We start from the raw sequence: 18,350 nt of genomic DNA, 5'->3' as shown, positions 1-18,350 counted from the left end.
ATTTTCCTTCCCTTGTGAAAAAAAATTACCGGGCGATGGGAAGTGAGAGATTAATCAGATTTCCTCTTTTCCCTTATTTCCCCTCCCCCTTACGAAGAAAAAAACTCGGGAAAGCAGAAGAGGTGCCCGCCCTGCAGTTCTTAAGCTGGGCCCCCCCCCCCCCGCATTCCCCCTCCACCTCACTCCCACTCCCATTTCCCCACCCCCGACACAAAGCGATCTGGACTCCCAGGGCTTCCGCCAGTCCAACCGCGAGCCTAGGAGGTGAGGAGTGGTTAAAACTCAGCCCTCACCTCCGCGGGTCCCGGGCTCGGCGTCGCCCAGGCCCCGCCCCCGCCCGCCCTTCCCCCACGGCCTCGGAACGCCAGCCCCTCTCCTCTCTCCCATTCGGGCGCACCCACCCCAGATGCCGCCTGGCACCGAGCGCAGCCGCCGCTGCCGCACTTTACACTTGTATTGATCACCTCTCAGCCCCGCGCAGCCAGCTTCCCCGAGCGGACCGCGGCCAGCGCGCCAGCCCTTGGCAGCCCCGGAGCAGTCGGGCTCCGGGAGGAAACTCCTTGGGAGCGCCCTGTCCGGGGTGCCCTCTGCGCTCTGCAGTGTCTTTCTTTCTGCCTGGGAGGAGGAGGAGGAGGAGGAGGAGGAGGAGGAGGAGGAGGAGGAGGAAGAGGAGGAGGAGGAGGAGGACGTCTGGTCCCGGCTGGGAGGTGGAGCAGCGGCAGCAGCAGCAGCCGCCGCCGCCGCCGCCGCCGCCGCCGGAAAGGGAGAGGCAGGAGAGCCCGAGACTTGGAAACCCCAAAGTGTCCGCGACCCTGCACGGCAGGCTCCCTTCCAGCTTCATGGGCAAAGTGTGGAAACAGCAGATGTACCCTCAGTACGCCACCTACTATTACCCCCAGTATCTGCAAGCCAAGGTAAAGGGGCACCGGGGGGAGATGACGGCCGGAGGAGGGGGTCCGGGGGTGCGCGCGGGGTCGGGCCCGGGGAGGGGCGCGCAGCGAGCCCCCGCCGCCCCCGGGCGGAGTTGCTGGAAGGTTGCTAACTATAGCGCTGGCCTGGGCAGAGCCGGGCGGCGCGCGGGGCGGCGGCTTCCCTGGGAGCGGAGTGCGGGGATCGGGTTACAGAAAGGCGCGGGGGGAGAGACTAGACAGGAAAGAGCCACCAGCCCCTTCCTGGCCCGGCCAGCGGGGAGGGTCGCGGGGCCGAGCGGCGCCCCTCGCCGAGCCCTGGCTGGCCGGCCGCCGTCGCCTGGCGTCCGCGTCTGGATCCGCTGGTGGCCCGGCTTTTCGACCCTTTCTCCAAGGGCCTCGCCCTGTAAGCTGTAACTCTTTGCTCCCCTCGCCGTGACGCGGAGCCTCCCGCCCCCCAGGGACGCCCCTCCACCTCCCGCGCGCGCAGCGACTGGGGTGGAGGGGCGGCGGGGCCGGGACATTTTCCTCCCCGCCTCCGGCCCTGCGCGCCCGCCCCTCGCCTCTGATCTTTGTGCGGTGTGGCACTTCACCTGGTTACTGATTTCTACTTTTACGCTGGTGTTTTGGGTAGAAAAGTGACCAAAGTTCACTCGCGTTCATTGATGTCCTTTCTAATCTCTAGAGGTTTTGCAAAGGAGGGACAATGGGCAGATTTCAGTGCAGAGAAAGAAGTGACTTCGTATTTGGTTAAAAAAGAAACAAAAACAAAACTAGCTTATATGTTTGCCACAGATCGATTTCCAATGTTGCTTTTTAAAAAGTGACCTCGGCACACTCTGGGTAACAACAGCTGATGACATGTAGTCATACAAATTGCACCTGGCTTTCTAGGGACCCTAGGTACTTTGTTAGTGGGCCTTATTTTTACAATAAGAATTTGATGCCTCCCGAACTCATTTAAAAAAAATTGTTTGGGCCAAGAAGACTGGAAATTTCACTGCTTTGGAAGCAGCCGCCAGAATTTGGGAGGGTGGAAGTTGGACGCAGCGGCCTTCTTCAGCGTCCTTCTTCTGCCATTAACATCTATCACAACTCCGGGTGCCCTTCTAGATCACAAAAGTATCAGGTATGGATGCAGTGTCCCAACTTTCTTTGGGAGGTTGTAATCACGCTCTGCTTGCTGGTAGTTGGGCATTTCCGGCCTGATACAAAGAATCTCTGATTCAGCCTTTTCTTTCTTAGAATGTGTGTGGTCCACGTTTTCATGTACTTACGACATAACCCTGTATTTGTCTACGTAAAAAGGACACTTGTCAGTATCTAGACCAGAAATGTCCTAGCACTCCAGGGCCTCATTTTCACTTCACCCAATTCCCACTCCACTTTGGGTCACCAGAAAGCAGCAAAATGGTAGCAGCATTCATCTCTGTGTAGTTTTCACAGTATTTGTTTTCAGGAACTTGCAGGAGATGCTAGTTTTCTGTGAGCTACATGGAAGGTGTTCAAACAAATTTTGTGGCATAATCAATGCACTGCCTTTTAGATGTCTTATATATTTAATGCACTTGTTTAAATTATGCAGCATTGGGTGGCTAAAGGACAGCTTATTCAACACTTAACAATATGAATAATAAATACACCCACTCAGGTGAAGAAGAAAAAAACCCATGTTTCTACAGGCACATTTACCTTAGTAATTTTTATATACCATTAGTAAGTTAGAAACCAAGTCCATACCATTTAATGTAGCTAATGCAATGCCATTTGGCTTTTTTGCCCTGTAAATAATTGAAGAGAGAGACAAACGGCAAGAGCCTGCTCTAGTAATTAGGGTCGGATCCCAGAAAGCTTTACGGCCCATTTTCTGAAAGTGTGCTTCCTGCATAAAGCATTTAATATTGATTTGTGTTGCGGTAAATGACATTCTCAAAACATATTTTGCTATTTCTACAATTAAATCTGAAATCCTATTATTCCGAATTTCTTTGTTTCTGGAGAAAGGTATACATCCTCACTTGACCTATATAACATGGTATTAAAGTTTGGTAATTAAGTCTAAATTCCCTGTTGTACAAGTATCTTGATTATCTCAGAAGGGGACAGCTTCTAAAAATGGCACGTGACTAGATGCAAATTTTAGGTAAGCAGATTTCGGAAAAGGTAGCCCTTTTTTTTCCTCTCCCTTATGTATCTGTTGGTAGCATGGTAGTACTATTGAGTCATTTAAAAAAAAAAATAGACTTTGGTTTGTAGTTAGTTTGAAAACAAGTGTTGCCTAATCTTCCTAAAGAGTTAATAAACTCTCTTAGGATCTGCTGTCTGTCACGATTCTTGCCTCTGTGTGTTCTTTAACCTTCCTAAACTATGGGATAGAAAACATCACTCTGTTGAAAGTACAGTGATGTGTTTGCTAGGCAGAGTTGTTTTGAAACTTCTGTTTGGAAGCTATATCAAACACTGAAGAATGGCATGGCCATCTCAAAAGTGGTATCTAATTTGTGCTCAAGAGATAGATGTGATTTTCTCAAATCTGATTCTTTTAATCAGAAGGAATAGATAATACCAGGTAAAATGGAACTTAACAGTTTGTTTTGTTGTTGTACTTTTAAAAGTTATATATGTCAAACCATTCTTCTTGTTTTAGTGATCCAGTCTATTTTTGTAAATTTATTTTGTAATTTTCCCCATAAAAACATACTAGTTACTTCCACATTTTATTAATTAAAAAAAAATACCATCTGTTGGGCTATATTGGAGCAAATGACCATATTGGTATACTTTGTGCTTTGACAGAAAGAAAAAAAACATTAGAAAAAGTACTATATCTCCATGAAACATAAAATAAACTTGAGGGTACTATGGAAGAGCAGGACATGAGTGGAAATGAATGCGACTGTATAATATTCATAATACTTTGGTGTAGACTTACATAAATTTCAGTAACCTGATTTCACATGCTGTTGGGTTTTTTTGTATTTCTCAGTGAGGATGGTCTTATCACAGCAGGTTCTTTTTTATCAGCTGACACATTCATTCTGAAATGTAGTTTGATGTAGTTTTGTAAACATAACCACATGTTGTCCTAAAGAATTTTCTCAATTTTAAAATGACCTATGCTGTATTATATTAAATTTAATATCCACCTTTTAGCTACACAGAAAAAAGATGTTGATAATCTAACATATTTTAACTTAAAGATTTGTATGTACACATTTTCAACCAGTGGCTGCATTAATTTCACTTATTGTAAAAGCAACCCTTGAGTTATGGTTGGTTTATTTCAAAGATACTAAGACATACATTATTGCCAGTGCATGAATGTAAATAGTTACAGGCACTGAAATACTCTATTTCTTTTGAAGAAAGGGAAGTACAAAATTTTCTTTCCATGATTACTTAGCTACATATTTTGTACCAACTAAAAGCAATTTGATACAGTTGTAATCTTTATTCACATAGTTCTAAGAATATATTTCTATAAAATATATAGAAAGCTTGATTTTTTTAAGTTTTTGTGTATAATGAAGTATTGTTTTCCACACTAAATAAATGTCTACACAAAAGATATGTCTATTTCTAAAACAAAACATAATTTTGTTTTTACACCATTTTTACATAAGTTTATGACACAGAATATATCTGAGCCTAGCTTCAGAATCTGAAAATAATGAATGATATAATTTATTCTATTAATAAAGGCTACTAGAACAAAGCAGTTTTTCTGCATTGAACTTTTGCATGCATTTTTGGTTGAATTCCTTAACTCTTACTTAGTTATAGCCAAATGAATATTGATTGTATCAATCTGTTTCTCCAGAAATTAGGAGTCCTGATTTGATACATAAAACTGTTGCGTCTAATTAAGTGGAAGTACACAGGCATAATATTGAGACATGGTGCCCTTTGTATCATAAGAAGTAACCGCATTTATAAGGTAAATAGAGTTTGCTTAAAATATGTCAGTTTGGTAATGCAGCATTTTACACTGATGAATCAACCTCATTTCCTTAAGTGAGTGGGGTATTATGTATGACTATCTGGAAGTGGTTTTGGAAGGCTGAAGGACATGTAACTGTTATAAGGAAGATGCATTGTAATGCAACAGTGTAGCACCCTTCTCTTCCTATAGCTATTTCTTTTGAATTTCCCATACAACCTTTTTTTCCCCGCCCCTTATATTGGGAGCCAAATCTTAAGTTCCTTGAAGGGAAAAGGAAAAGATAGGTGAACTAGGAAAGTATTCAATCATTATCAGTATAACTATATATACCTTACATCTTTGGCAATCTTGGCTTTGAATTTTAATTCAGATATGGGGAATTTCCATGTAATATACTTTCAAGAAAAGAATTTTTACTGATATGTTGCTCTGACTTTGTATTTTGCTTAATGGTTTATTGAAACCATTTTGGCATCTAGCTTTTGAATTGGGACAGTGAAGTTTTATCCTATTTATTGGAATATTATAGAAATAATAGATTATTATAGAAATAAGAGTATGTCAAGTTACTCTCGAGTGGAAGTTTTTATGCAATCTAAAATAGCTTATTTTAAAGAAATGTAGTAATGACATGTCAGTTATTCAAATGCAGCACCATAACATTTGGTATAAAACCAAACCAAATATTCAAAAGTTGAACGTCAGCTTGGGGATTTTATGTGGGATGAATTTAAATGATCTGTTTTCTCTGCTGTTTTATTTTATTTATTTATTTTTGAGACAGAGTCTTGCTCTGTTGCCCAGTCTGGAGTGGAGTGGCACGATCTCAGTTCACCACAACCTCTGCCTCCCGGGTTCAAGCGATTCTGCTGCCTCAGCCTCCCGAGTAGCTGGGACTAGAGGCGTGTACCACAATTCCTCACTGATTTTTGTATTTTTAGTAGAGATGGGGTTTCACTACGTTGGCCAGGCTGGTCTTGAACTCCTGACCTCGTGATCTGCCTGCCGCAGCCTCCCAAAATGCTGGGATTGCAGGCATGAGCCACCGCGCCCGGCCTCTGCTGTTTTATTTTAACGAATAAATAGTGAAACCTGATGGAATTCAGCTGTGCCTCACAAGAGGCAGCACTTGGACGATGGAGGTCTACCATAGGTAGTTTGGTTAGGTGATACAGAGCAAAATGTCATTTTAGAACAAACAGTGTGTGTTGAACACACATACAAATTTGAATACATATGCAAATTTGATAATAGAAACAAAGCATTTCTTAGTCTGGTAGATATGAGGTCAACAGAAGAGTGTAGAGAGGATGGTAATAGCTAAGCCAACCACAAACTGAACATATATCTCCCATAATCTAATTCCTTAATGCATCTAGTCTCCTTAACGAAATTATGTGAATATTTTAATTTTTCAAACAAGCACTGGAAAATAAGAATGTCAAAATGATGAGAGAAAAACAAAAAGGAGAGAGAAAAAATCAACATCTGAACCTCCTAGGGGAGAAAAATGTATAAAATTAAGCATTGTCATTCTCTCCCTATGTTGTCTCTTAACTAATTCTTAAGTGGATGCATTTTAGAAGATAGAGAATATGTTGGATGTTGAATATGAAAACCTAGATTCTAAAAGTGAGGTTGGATGCTGATATGAACAGTTAACTTGCATGTAGAGCTGGCACTGTAAACATGCTAAATCAATGTTGATGGGTGATTTCCTACATTCGCTGTAATATCTGTGTTCTGGATTAGGTAAAGTTTTAAGCTGGTAGTTTGTTGTAAAATTGCTGAGGCTCATGATGAAGGACTAAAATATTAGCCAATCAATTGTATTTACTGAGTGACCCCAGTACATCATTCTTTGCACTTGACACTGGGAAAGTTTAGAGAGTGGAACATCTGGTACCTGCTCTCCAGCACCTCACAAGCTACCAGGGAGGACAGAATAGACACAATACAAGAAATAAGCACAGAATATTTACAAAGTAGTACACCCACGAAAGCAGCACACCAGCTGGTGTCCTGGGTTTGAGTGACTGAGAAGGCACTAAGATATATGTAGGATTAAACACTTTGCCATGTCTTTTGCCAGAAAATGTAAAGTGCTAATAAATGCTACAATAAACCTGGGAATTTTAGAAAGAAATAGGGCTTGAAATGAATAAATGAATTTTTTACTTATCAGCATTGTTTTGCATTTTTTCTGCTGTATAAATTCTTTTAAGAGTACTTAGAATTTTAAACGTATAATATTTTTTGTACTTTATGTTAACTCCTCCTCAAAGTTTCATATTCAATTAATTTATTTCATCCTATTATTTTTCTAGTTTATGCTTACAAATGTGCTGTTAAGCCAACCTATTAGAGGTGTGGCTGGTTGGAAATGTAGTCCTTAAATGATGACACAGTGGTTATACAGAAGTATAACTTTGATTGTTTTGAACCATTTGAAATAATGTTTATTTCTCTGATTAGCTTTGCTCTGGCAAAGGGGAGGAAGTAAGTTTGGGGTTTGTAATGCTACTAATTAGATCATTGCTTGCCTGCAATCTACACATTGATAATGTGTCTAATGTGGGCTGGCATTTCTTCAGAAAATAAAATGTTAAAAAATTATTCCTGGTCTTTAGTGGATATCTCTTTATCTGGTCATCAGCCAGCTTTAATTCTTTCAAAATATTCACGCTGCAACTAGATCCAAGTGCTTCAGGAGTCCTGTTGTCCTCCACTTGGCCTCAGTGTGGCCCCTGGAATCCATTCCTCAGGCTACCCGTTGAACAACATGTGCTATGCAGTTGGGCTGCTGGGTCCCAGATAAACAGTGATTTCAGGGAAAGGTTTTGTGCAACAAAATGAGATCATTTCATAGATGTCATAAATATTTTCACTGGTCCTGAAGGAAAAATGCATCATCTTCCCAGACGCATTTCACACAATACTAGAGGTGTTTTCTTCTACAAGTTGGAAAACCGAATACTTAGAATGGCAGAATTGGATGGACACATCATAGAATGCCATGCTCTGAACTTGAGTTTCTTGGGCCGGGGGGTGGGGGTGGCGGACAGGGAATTGAATTGCCAAAACAGAATTTTATATTATGAGCTTATATTTATATTATCCTCAAATAATGCTATACTATTTCCCCTGCTAAATGCTTTTTAAACGTGATGATTTCGAGTTGCAGTTGGGAGTATATTTGAACTGGAGAACCCCTAAACCCTCCCTTACCAGTAGAATTACAATGAAAATTTTCACAGTTTATATAATAAAGTCTCAGATAAAATATTTAGTCATTAGGAAAAGTAAATTATATTGAAATTTGTAATATCGTCAACTTTACCTTTGTCTTCTCGACAACAATTTGATTTCATCATCCAACAGGTTTTCTTTTTATAAAAAGAAAAATTTGCCAGAAAAATGTATTTTCAAGTCACTAACTGAAATACTCCCACGACCCTCTTTGCCTCCTAAAAAGCACAGTTCTGATTAATTTCATTGTTTCTAAAACGACATTCTTTTAAAAAGGTGCCTAATCTCAGCCTCTTTTCAGGTTTCATTCCACATGATCACTTGCATACTTCTATTTAAAAAACAATAAACACAGAAAGAATTACCTATCAGAGAATGGGCTACTAGATGATGTTTTTCTCATGCTCTGTGTGATTTGTTCAAAAATTGGGTATACCTTAACTTATAAGTGAGTTGCATTTCCAACAATTTTATTCCAAACAGTTAGCTTGTCATTTGGTTATTTAAAACTTCAAATTCATTTCATAAATAAATAGTTATACTTAATGATACGGTCCCCAGCGAACCTATGAGAGTCTGTAAAAGTAACCCACTTTATAATTCACATATAGTTCTCTACTAATACTGCCATTGAACGAAATCACCACATCAGATGTTTCTTGGAGAGAGGGGTGAGTTTTCAGAGTTAGATTTCCAGGAACCCGTCTTTGCTTTCTTTGGGTGAGTGGGAAGACAGGGTTCTTCTACAATCTTTCAACAAGGCTTTGAGCTTTTATGACAGGGGAGGGGTTTCAGCTTGTGAAGTCAGCTTTTGAAGTCACAGGGATCAGGGAGTTTGTGCTGGAGCTTCCTCTGGGGGTCGCCTGAGAGCCCTCTTCACTTCTAGACCCACTCGCCTGTTTTCTTGTGCTGGCCTCAGAGATAAACTCGTTCCCTTTTCCCCTTAATTAAAATAAAATCTTTTTCTTTTTAAGAGCCGAGGGTTCCTAGTAGTGCTTCTCATGCTGAGCTTACCACTACTAGATTACTACAGCCTCACAGCTTTTCTTTACTCTCCTTTAGCCTTGAATCAAGCAAACATCTCTTGAGGCTGGTAACCAGAAGGAAGCAAAAAGACAAAGTATCTTTTCCACTTCTCTTTTTACCTTTTCTTGGTTCGTTGATGCTTCATAACTCTTTAGGGAATCCCCAGACCCCACACCTCCTTGAGAATCCGATGATGGCGTAGGTTTTTGTTTTGTTTTGTTTTGAGACAGAGTCTCGCTCTGTCGCCCAGGCTGGAGTGCAGTGGCCGGATCTCAGCTCACTGCAAGCTCCGCCTCCCGGGTTCACGCCATTCTCCTGCCTCAGCCTCCTGAGTAGCTGGGACTACAGGCGCCCGCCACCACCCCAGGCTAATTTTTTGTATTTTTAGTAGGGACGGGATTTCCCCATGTTGGCCAGGATAGTCTCAATCTCCTGACCTCGTGATCTGCCCACCTTGGCCTCCCAAAGTGCTGGGATTACAGGCGTGAGCCACCGCGCCCGGCCGATGGCGTACATTTTCATTAACCTCAAATGTTTACCTAGAATCAGCCTGTGGAGCACAGGTTAAGAGCCTTACCCAGGGTGGGGAGCAGTGGCTATGCCTATAATTCCATCACTTTGGGAGGCCGATAGGGGAGGATTGCTTGAAGCCAAGAATTCCAGACCAGCCTGGACAACATAATGAGACACCGTCTTTGGGGGGGGGAGGGGGGGAAGGAATCTTATCCTGGAAGGAAGACAAAGACTGAACAAATCTATGCTTAAGAGGATGAATCAGATCAGACCAGAGATCGCTTCATGTTTTTTTCTGCGTTGTAGCTCAACAGACTCTGATGAAGAGCTGCACAAAAGCCAGTGTCCTGCAGAGTGGGGTTAGGTGGCGTGAAGTCCATACCCCTATCCAGCAAGGGTTTGAACAGTTTCACAGTGTGTTTACTTTCTCTCTTCTCCTCCACTCCTGCTCTCCAATTTTCTTGTTGTACTCTTAGAGTTAAGCCACTCTGGACTGACTTCTGTCCACTAACAGGTGTGTGTGATCGTGGTAGATGCACCAGTGTGACCATCGTATAAGCTACTCCCACTCCATCTGCCGGAATCAGGGGCCAAGTGGGTCTGACGTAATTTGGCTAAAAAATCTTTACTACTTCTTAATGCTGTAGACTATGATTAAGAATTTGTAACAACAGTTGCCCCAGATTTCGGTTTTCTTTTCTGATTCCTTATCCAATTTTATATGGAAATTTTAAATAAAATTGTATTTGGTAATGTGTAAGTGTGTTATGGAACCATAGACATGATGTAATACTTTTTTTTTTTTTTTTTTTTTTTTTTTTGAGACGGGGTCTCGCTCTGTCACCCAGGCTGGAGTGCAGTGGCCGGATCTCAGCTCACTGCAAGCTCCGCCTCCCGGGTTCACGCCATTCTCCTGCCTCAGCCTCCCGAGTAGCTGGGACTACAGGCGCCCGCCACCTCGCCCGGCTAGTTTTTTGTATTTTTTTAGTAGAGACGGGGTTTCACCGGGTTCGCCAGGATGGTCTCGATCTCCTGACCTGGTGATCCGCCCGTCTCGGCCTCCCAAAGTGCTGGGATTACAGGCTTGAGCCACCGCGCCCGGCCATGATGTAATACTTTGAACAAAAGTACATAATTAGCATAATAGAAAGTATTTTTATGGTAAATGTATACTCCTAATGAGATTGAAACTTAAATATGATAAAGTCAAATAGCAAGCGGTTTACATTTTTTTCTTAACCCATACTAAAATTTAAAATTACATATAACCATTTTTTCTACTTTTTGAATACTAGTTATTCTTTACCTTAAAAAATAATCAAAAAGTTGTGTTTTTATATTGGCAAAAACCTAAAAACAGATGTGTTTCTTATTTGGTAGTAGTTTCTCAGACTTTAAGTTTAGCAGCAGAAATGTTTAACCTTGATTTTATTTCCTTTTTTTTTTTTAAGAGAGATTTTTTTTAACCTACAAATAGGATTTAAAATGACAGTGGGTGATATCTGGTGTTCTTTTCTGCCTCTCTATCTCTGTCACAAAATTCAAATTCATGTTTCAGCAGTACAGGATGTTCTTCAGTACACATCCTTTGAGCCTTCAAAATTTGATTTGACTGTGTGGTCTGACGATAGCATGTTGAGATAAGTACATTGTGATAGTAATCTGTGCCCGAGCCCTAATGAGCATCTGCTTTCTAGGGCGCCACAACAGCACCTTTCTTTGTTTCCTCTTCCTTTGCTTCTTTGATTTGAATCTTGTTACATCCTGCAAATGGGTCATTTTTGTTTTTTTACAGTATGCAAATCCTCCTATCTGCCTTTTTTAGGGAAAAAGAAACCAGATATTCTAAATATAAATGAATGCACAGGGAATTTTAAAGGAGTCTTCAGGAAGTGCACAGCTATAGTTCTTCTATTAGCAAATCAGACATATTATTCTAAAAATCATCTAGTTAATTTGATACAGATGGAACTACCTGGTCAGTTTAATTAAATTCAATAATTACTTACTGTGCAGGCATGTATTAGGCCCTGAAAGGTGCAATATGTAATTAAAACATAGTGTGCATCATCATAATGCACAGTGGAATAATTTTGTTTAAAACTTCTATAGTGCACAAATTTTAAATCTATAGGTTGATATACTCATGTAATAACCACTCAGGTGATGATATAACATTTCCAGAACCAGACAACATCCTTAGTTGTACCCACTAAACGTAACTACTAGTGTGACTTCTATCTTTGTTGGTTGGTTGTATCCATTCTTGTACATCATAAAGATGAAACCGTATTGTATATATCCTTTTCTGTCTGGCCTCCTTAGCTCATTATTATTTTGTTTTGAGTCACTGATGTTATGTGTGCAATTGGTTCTCTTTTTAATGCTATGTGTATTCCATTACAGGATATATTGTATCAAAATTAATTTATTCATTCTATTATTAATGGGCATTTGGATTATTTCAATTTAAGACTATTTTGAATAAAATTTGTACCAAAATTTATTTATCCATTCTATTATTAATAGGTATTTGGATTATTTCAATTTAAGACTATTTTGAATAAAATCACTGTAATTGTCTTGTTCATATCATGTGTTCAACATATGCACTTATACCTAAGAGAGGAATTTGTAGGTCATAGGATATGTGTATGTTCAGCTTGGGTAGACACTACCAGTTTTCTCCTGCCAGCAAAGCATGAGAAATCTAATTGCTTTGCGTCCTCACTAAAACTTGATATTGTCAGTCTTTTAATTTTAGCCCTTCTGGTGGGTGGGTATCTCATTGTGGTTTTAATTTGCATTTTCTTGATGATTAATGATGTTGAGCACTTTTACAAATATATTCATTGGCCAATTAGGTATCCTCTTTTGAAAAGTCTTTTGCAAAATTTAGCCATTTAAAAAAAATAACAACTTTATTGGGATATAATTTACATACCATGCAATTCAACTTTTTGTTCACTTTTTAAATTGGGTTCTTTTTTTTTATTGGTTTGTAGGTTTTAAAATATATTTTGGATACAATCCTTCATCAGACATATGTATGAAAATATCTTCCCCTAATTTTCAGTTTTCGTTTTTACTCTGATTGATAGTTTTAATAAATAGAAGTTCTTAATTTTAATGAAGTAAAATTTACCAATCTTTTATGATAATTGCTTTTTGTGTCTGTTTAAGAAATTTGCTTACTTTAAGATTGTGAATTTTTTTTTTTTCTTTTTTTTAAACATTTCGTACTAGAAGCTGTGTTTTATCTTTTACATTTAGGCCTGCAATCAATTTCCAATTAATGTTTGTGTTTGGTGTGGATAGCATCAAGATTTGTTATTGTTGTTTGTTCCACCGCCCCCCTCCCCGCCCCTCAACAGGCCCAGTATGGCTATGTTATTGATCCAGCCCCATTTATTGAAAAGACATTTTCCTCCTTTGAATTTCATTGTTGCCTTTGTTGTAAACCAGGTGACCATGTTTGTTTGGTTCTTTTTCTGCACTCTTGCTTTTTTTTTTTTTTTTTTTTTTAAGGCAGTCACACTGTTGCCCAGGCTGGAGTGCAGTGGTGTGATCTAGGCTCACTGGCAACCTCTGCCTCCCAGGTTCAAGCAATTCTCATGCCTCAGCCTCTTGAGTAGCTGAGATTACAGGTGTTCGCTACCATGCCTGGGTAATTTTTTTGTATTTTTAATAGAAATGGAGTTTTGCTATGTTGGCCAGGCTGGTCTTGAACTCCTGGCCCCAAGTGATCCATCACCTCGACCTCCCAGTGGATTCTTGCTCTGTTTCATATGTATCCTTGTGTCAAAACTAATTACTATAGCAATATAGTAAGTGTATATTCTCCAAAGTGCTCTTAACTATTCTAGGTTCTTTGCATTTCCTTATAAATTTTAGCATCGGCTTATCAATTTCTGTACAAATAAATCTGCTAGGATTTTTATTGGAATCATACTATTTCTGTACATCAATTTAGGGAGAATTGATATATTAATGCTAATGAATCTTCCAGACTTCAAGGATGGTATATCTCTTATTTATTTATGAATTTACCCCTTTAAGTAATTAATAATAAAACACAATGAAAAGTTATTAAGTACTTGTTTCTTAAATACATCCAAAGACTTCTTCAAGATCTGTATTATGATAGTTGGCATAGGTTCTATGAAGAAAATAATTCTTTTGAAGAGAGAGAGTATGTTTATTATCACAGATCAAAATTAATTTTGAAAAGGAGCTTGCCACTGAAACTTTACTCTTTAAGAACAGATGACGTTCTTTTTGATTTTTCTTGAATGCATGTCAAAATATAACTGTGTTTCCCCTTTATACTCTTTATTCTCTTTGTTTATTTGATGGCTTTGTTTATTTGATGTTGTTGTGACACCCCATCACCCTGCCTTATATATTTATAAACATAATAATAAATTGAAAATTAGTTTTTTTGGAGGCTTTTCTGACATCTCTTATGATTTTTTAATATGCCCCTGATATTGTGAAAGCAAAGATTGGGAATTGCTGCTTAGATACTAACTTCTAAGCAATAAAACATGCTGCTCAATGGACTTCAGTTCCTTCAAACCTTTTCTTAGATGTTCCAAAAATCTTTTATATATGTATATATATTTCATGCTTTATATTGAAAGTTTTAAGCTTTGATCATTGCCATATTCAGCCAACCAAAAACAACTACATAGAACCTTCAAAGCTTATTAGTTCTGGCTAGGTTAGCCTAGGTTGAGTAGGAGGTTGAATAGATGACTTCTGAAATTCCTTAAATTCTAAATTTTATGATTCTGGGAATTTATAACATCCAAGAATTACAGAATGTTAGAATGGGAAGGAACTTTAGGATCATCTGGTCAAAGCCACTGATTTTACAGATGAGAAAGGCTACCCAAGTGTAGAGACAGAAGTAGAGCTCTAGGGAGGCAGAGAGGGGATGTGGCAGAATAGCCAGAGCTGGGGAGGATCTGGGCATGACCTCACAGCACTGGTCAATCCATGGCCTGCAGAGGAAAAAGGGAGAAGGGAGATCACACAGGAGCTTCAGCGTCACTCCAGGAAACTGATCACAGGTTGGATGGGATGCGAATGGGGCCAGTGGCACCAGCTGGTGTCTGAACAGGAATCAGTAATGTTCACTCTGTCTGAGGTCACCTGGCAGTCAGGGCCAGCCAGACTTGTGTGCTTTCTACAACTAGCATAGCTGCTTCTCTTGGTTTGGCAGAACAGCAACATCCAGAGCTGATTCTGCCTTGCTCTCATGTGTCTAACCTGTTGTAGATGAGCTGGGTAGCCCATAGCTGCGCCCTGCTCACACTCCATGGCTCCTGGCCTATTTATGGCCTTGTTGTGTTTCTGAAGTCTTTCTTTGCCACATTCCTAAAGATTTTTGCTGTTGTGGCTGTGGGGCCATAACCCTCTTCACTTTTTCAGTATGCCTGAAATTTTCCCAGATTGGCAGGTTGGACTCAAACTACTTCATTCTTGCTAAACTTTCTCTATCCTGCCGTCACTACCTGTTGTAATTAGTTTGGTCAACAACAACAACAACCCAGTGAGGCTCTGATTAAACACCACCTCTCCTTGTTGAAGCCAACCCTTTCGTTCGCCACTCCAATGGGAACCACCTTCCTAATGCAAGCACTCCACGCTGGTCTCTGTTTTTTTTCCCTGAGCTATCTGAATACACTTGGCAGGTGGGCAGCCTTCAGGAATCATCATACAATTAGGCTTCAGGAGCTCTGTTTTAGTCAATTATGTGGATAACCTCGGAAAAACAAAATGCACGGTAGGTGGCATCAACAAGCTCATTGTGCCTTTGGGCACGGCTTTTCCCTCGTGCTGTTTGGATCATATACTCATTAAGTCCACCAGCTGAAAATGTCACAACTGACTGTGTGCCATGCATTAGGGAAATCAAATACAGGAGAAATTGGGATATATTGAGCAAATAAAAGAGAATGATTTTTCCACAATTTACAAAAGATTTACCAGTAAAAATGCCACCTTAGTTCATTTACATATTTTCAAAGATGATTACAGGTCACTAACTCTTTGATAGAAAGTGTAATTTAAACTTAAGCTATCAGGAACCATGGCATACTAAAGATTAATTAGGTATTAGGATAAATGGTTTGTGCAATTTCTTAAGTCTTTTGAAAAGGATGAGTTTGTTTTATTATATTTGATTTATACGCAACTTCTTAGGATTGTATGATTGAGTAAAAGCAAGGCACAATTGTAGCTAGCTTTGTTTGTTTGTTTTTGTTTATTTCTCACTGTTCTAAGGGTCCTTTGCCCTGGTTGGTTCAAAACTTTTCTTCCCGTAAGTGTGTATGACCATAACTGGTGAATTTTTGAAGCGTTAGGATACACAGAAGGAAAGGACCATGGACAATTTAAAATCATGTTATCTGTAAGAAACCTAAGTTTTATGTGTACCATTATTATTTGACAAGTGTCATAGTCAAGGAGGTCTCCAGTGAGGAGGTGTGTTGTAAGAATGGGGAGAGACATGCCTTTATAGACAGCATGCAGGGCCTTTTGGGTAGAGCAGCTGGCACACTAGGACTAGAAGACTGTCTTGGTTGGAACTGAGAGAATCATCTTAAACAACATGCTGAGCCAAAACATTTTTTGATGTTAATAATATTCATGTGTAAATAGATTGTTTCAAATCTCTCCAAAATCATAGCGGTAGCTTTGTACTTGGACTTCCTTTACTTGTTTAATTTTCAACAGCAAAAGATGGGCATGATGAACACCTTAAAAGTCGTGTGGATTATTTGTCTGAGTTAAAAATGTATGTATTCAATCAGAAAAATATAAAGTCTAAAAGGAAAGTGAGGGTAAAATAAGCAGATGAGGAATTATTATCCCTGGAAATACAGGGAATTTTCTTTTTGATACAGATTTACTTCCTAAAATAAAAGTTTCTAGTGTTAGTACCTTTCATCAAACTTTCTTAACATAATAGGAAGCTTTTAGCACAGTTTACCCACATTATCTAAGAATCTGCAGGCAATTAAAAAAAAAATAGCCAGGCGTGGTGGCATACACCTGTAGTCACAGCTACTTAGAGGCTAGAGCAGGAGGATCCATTGAGCCCAGGAGTTTAAGGCTAGTGAGCTAGGATTGTGCTACTGCACTGAAGCCTGGGTGACAGAATGAGATTCTGTCCCTTAGGGGGGAAAAATGCAGGCAAACTGAAGCAAGTATTTACAAATTATTTTAATTAATTTATTATTATTATTATTATTTTGAGACAGAGTCTCTCTCTGTCACCCAGGCTGGAATGCAGTGGTGCAAACATGGGTCATTGCAACCTCAACCTCCTGGGCTCAAGTGATCCTCCTGTATCAGCCTCCGAAGTAGCTGAGACCACAGGCATGCACCACCACGCCCTGCTAGATATATGCAATTCTGTATTGGTTGTGTGCTCACTCTTAGGCCGCCTGTAAAGTTTCATTCTTTGGATGCTTGAGAAATGGAGACTGCTTACTAATTTGATTTTTGTTTCTTCTTATATTTTAACTTTCACTAAGTGACATTTCATTTAGACCATACTGTATAACATTTAATGCTGGGGGAAAAAGACTGAGAAAGTCACAAAGTATCAGGAAAGAAAAGGCATAGCATGAGGTTACATGTGTATTTAGAAATAGTTTTATATCATACTTTATAAACAGTAATTTGTGTACATGCAGGCTTCCTTTACAAGAACGTAAGATCCTTAAAGACAAGAAGTGTATTTTGTTCGGTTTTGTGCCTATTACAATGTTTTGCACTTGGTAGGTACTTGGTATTTATTGAATTAAATCTGTATTTTTTGTTTACCAACGTGATAAAGAGAAATATGAGAGACAGACAGAATTCTTTAGTGATGAAATGCTTCTGCTTCAAATACATACGTGATTAGGATAAAAATGAACTTTTAGCCTGAATTACCTAAGTAATGTTCTCAATCTCAAGCTTTACTATGAGACTTGCTCATAGTGTCCCCAAAGGTGATCACTACTAAGCTAGTTTGTTGTTGTCACATAAACACTTCATAAAATGCAAAAACCAAATAGTCAATGACTATCTTAAATATAATGAATATAATGTGTATAGAAAAGGGGGAGTGGTGGACAGGTGTAGTAGCTCATGCCTGTAATCCCGGCACTTTGGGAGGCCGAGGTGGGTGGATCACTTGAGTCCAGGAGTTTGAGACCAGCCTGTGCAACATGGCAAAACCCCATCTCTACAAAAAAATACTAAAATTAACTGGATGTGGTGGCTTGTGCCTGTAGTTGCAGCTACACGAGAGGCTGAGGTGGGAGAATTGATTGAGTCGGGGAGGCGAAGGTTGCAGTGAGCCAAGATCACACAACTGCACTCCAGCCTGGGTGATGGAGTGAGACCCCTTCTCAGAAAAAACAAAAGAATGAAAAAAAGAAAGAAATTGAGGGGCCCATTCTACTCTATTAGTATAATTTAAAAAATAGCATATGGATGGGGCATTATTAATTGAAAAGCAATTAAATTTTGAAAAGCAAAATAAATGGCTACATATCTAAAAACAATATTTCTTAGGATTTGCTGAAGGTTTCTAAGGACCTAGAACTGTGTCTGACAAGAATATGTGATTATATTACTTAGGATTCTGATAGGAAATGCATGATATACATACAGAAACTTGTTATTTAAGGAATGTTTACAAATGTGTT

General features: G+C 39.6%; 1 protein-coding gene across 9 annotated transcripts in view; it reads left to right on the top strand.

Moving 5' to 3' along the window:
* Positions 1 to 355: 355 nt before the first annotated feature.
* RBMS1 (RNA binding motif single stranded interacting protein 1) overlaps positions 356 to 18,350 on the top strand; it is a 214,896-nt gene continuing 196,901 nt past the window's right edge. For 6 of the 9 annotated variants that reach the window (XM_031651305.1, XM_031651304.1, XM_021923651.2 and 3 more), the window contains exon 1: positions 356 to 914. In XM_031651305.1, the coding sequence (XP_031507165.1) occupies positions 840 to 914 (75 nt within the window). In that variant the 5' untranslated portion in view covers positions 356 to 839. The remainder of the gene's footprint in view (positions 915 to 18,350) is intronic. The other 3 variants (XM_021923656.2, XM_021923655.2, XM_021923654.2) reach the window with 2 other exon arrangements.

Source organism: Papio anubis, chromosome 10 (genome assembly GCF_008728515.1).
Source record: "Papio anubis isolate 15944 chromosome 10, Panubis1.0, whole genome shotgun sequence".
In the NCBI taxonomy this organism is placed as follows: Eukaryota; Metazoa; Chordata; class Mammalia; order Primates; family Cercopithecidae; genus Papio; species Papio anubis.
Note: the sequence above shows the minus strand (reverse complement) of the source record. Positions and strands in the feature narration are given on the sequence as shown.